This window comes from Pteropus alecto, unplaced genomic scaffold (genome assembly GCF_000325575.1).
Source record: "Pteropus alecto unplaced genomic scaffold, ASM32557v1 scaffold74, whole genome shotgun sequence".
Taxonomy (NCBI): Eukaryota; Metazoa; Chordata; class Mammalia; order Chiroptera; family Pteropodidae; genus Pteropus; species Pteropus alecto.
The window spans coordinates 1556057-1558756 of NW_006436291.1; the positions used below are offsets into that span (position 1 = coordinate 1556057).

General features: G+C 47.6%; 1 protein-coding gene across 1 annotated transcript in view; it reads left to right on the plus strand.

Moving 5' to 3' along the window:
• Positions 1 to 203: 203 nt before the first annotated feature.
• EBF3 (early B cell factor 3) overlaps positions 204 to 2700 on the plus strand; it is a 109743-nt gene continuing 107246 nt past the window's right edge. The window contains exons 1-2 of the mRNA XM_025047548.1: positions 204 to 261; positions 976 to 1031. Of these exons, the coding sequence (XP_024903316.1) occupies positions 1020 to 1031 (12 nt within the window). The 5' untranslated portion in view covers positions 204 to 261; positions 976 to 1019. The remainder of the gene's footprint in view (positions 262 to 975; positions 1032 to 2700) is intronic.

Genomic DNA, 2700 nt, shown 5'->3' on the forward strand with positions numbered 1-2700 from the left:
TTCTCGGCGCCCCCGGACTCGTGCGGGGCCAGGAGAGCGCTGGGCTTCCAGCAGGAAAAGTGACATCACCGCCTGCTCCGAGCTAGGAATCCTGCCCTGTATGAGGCCCAGGGGCCTCGGTCGTGGAGGGGGACCGAGCGCGGTGGCCGCGTCCGACACCGACCGCACTAAACGCAATTATTTATCGTTACTTTCAGGAGCCCAACAACGAGAAAACCAACAACGGCATCCACTATAAACTCCAGCTGCTGTACAGCAACGGTAAGTGGCTGTCGCTGCTGCTGCTGCTGCTTTCCTGCCCCTGCCGGGCAGGCTCGCCTTTCCCGAGATGGTTAAAGGACATAAAGATTTTGAGATTAAAATGACATGGATGTAAACACAAAATCTTCTCATGGCATAGAAGAAAACAAAACATAAACGATCAATAAGTCGATGGCACTTCACATGATTAACCGGTGGGGCTTGGAGTAGAAAGTAAAAGGGGATCGATATGTGCTCCAGCTGAACATCACTTTTAAGTGACTTTTTTCAATTTTGCAAATTAATGTTAATTATTGAGATGGGGTAGCTGCGTAAACCGAGCATAACTTACTTCCTGGGCATGAGTTTTTAAAAAATCCTCGAGAGACGTTAGAAAGAGTTCAGACTGTTTGCATTTCTTGCTTTCTGTTTTCTAAAAATAAATGACCACATGGGCCCCCCGCCTGTAGCAACCAGGCCTGCTCTCAGCCACGCACATTTCTCGCACTTTTCAAAGCAAACCCTGAGAGTCTTAGGGTTCTTAATTGAGAAAAGGAAAAAAGAAAGCAAGCCAGAGCCGACTGGAGTTTTCTGTCTTGCCTTTCGAAGGGCATGCCTCAGTTCCGCCGCATCATGAGGCAGCAGTCCCTCAGCCCGGACTTCCTGTGCCCGCGCGCCCTTGCCGAAATCCTGATGAGACTGTGTCCCTGTTTTTTCTTTTCTTTTTCTTTGCAGGCGTCAGAACGGAGCAGGATCTGTATGTTCGCCTCATAGATTCAATGACCAAACAGGTGAGAAAGTTTAGTGTCTGCAGTAGTTTTCAGGGCTCAGCTGGGGTCGGCCTGGGGCTCAGACTAGAGGACTGACAAATGGATCTCCTGTTTTTGTTTTTCATTTCGTTTCCCTGCCGTGCTAATGAGAATTCCGTATTTATTGGAATAAATGAACCGATTGGGAAAATAGTTTACGTTGTCATTAGAACAGAACATATATGCTTTATTAAATGGCATGTGATTGGATTCAAATTCTCTCTTAATTAATTACGGTAATTAATATTTGACGGGAAATTTTCAAGACGTCCCTCTCCGTATATTTTTCAACGTTTCTCTCCCTCCTTGGAATCAGTTCCTTGATGTTTTTCCTCTGCAGCAATGGCAGCTCGCTCCTCTCCCAAGTCCATTGACTGGGATGGGACTTGATTAGTTCATTTTTTTTCTCCTTCCCAGTGTGATGGTCTAGTAACACGAGACGTTTATTTGGATTTAAAAGTTAAATGTGTTGGGGTGAAAAGTCACCTTGTTCTGCTCTAGTCCATCTTCACCTCTCAGCCCCCCATCTCCATAATTCAAACTCCGAGCTCCAGGGGTCACCCAGACCCGGCCACGGCTCCGGGAGCAGCTCCTGCTCCCTCGCTCGCCCTCTGCCACACCTTGTAAATAACATAATTACAAGCGGTTCCTTATGAAATTATTTAACCTGTCTCGGCCAACTTTCCGATGATAACTGTCGGCTATCAGTAATGTGATTAAGTGCGGGAGGGTGCTTCCTTTTGACATTGTGCAGTCCCCTGGCTGGGCTTGTGCCGGGTGGTATGTCGTTGAGTTGTTTTAAAGATTTTTTTTTCCCTGTTTTCTTAAAATAGAGGGATGGGGGAAGGGCAGGTCCGATACATACGTAAATTAAATCCACTCGGCACAGATTGATTTAAGATATACTTTCAAGCTGGGCTTCCCTCTCAGAAATGAAAGTGGCGTCTTCGTTTCTGAGGCTAACTTTAAGAACTGGGAGCCGGAGAGAGAGCTCCATGCTTCCTGCAGCCGAGCTCGCCGGCTTCCCACTCTGCACGGCGATTCGTTTTCGGGGTTTGCTTCCCTTTAGAAAGTTTGTCTTCACCTAGGCAACAAGCGTGTTAGATTTTAATGTCTGCAGTGGTAAAACAGTGTGGTTTTCTCTCAGAGTAAAACAGATTTGACAGGTAAACCCTGCTCTTTCTGACAAAGGCAGGCGGGGTGCCCTTCGGTAATTATTTCAGCGAGATTCAGAGAAGCCTCTGGAAACCGGGCTGCTCGTCGACAGAGCGCTTTTCTTTGTATATAAGGGCTGACGTTCTGGAGAACACTAGTCTAACTGAGAGGCCGATGCGGGCAGCGCGAAGGTCCCCTGTTGTTGCATAGAGGAGGGTTCCTCTCAAGTACACTTTTATTGTTCATTTAGCCGTGGACTTTTGCGGTATAAACAGGGCTGAAAATAAAGGCATTGAATCTCCTCTCGCTGACGGGGATTGGGGGGGAAAAAAGGGAAAGAAATAGCCCAGTAACTGATCAAAGAGTCAATGGCGCTGAACCGACAGTTTATGGATTTCTGTTTGTGCTACAAAATAAAAAATAAATCAAATATAAATACGGGGCTCCTCCTCAGAAGTGCTGGCGCCCCCGCGCCGCGCGCCCCGCGGCCCCCGGC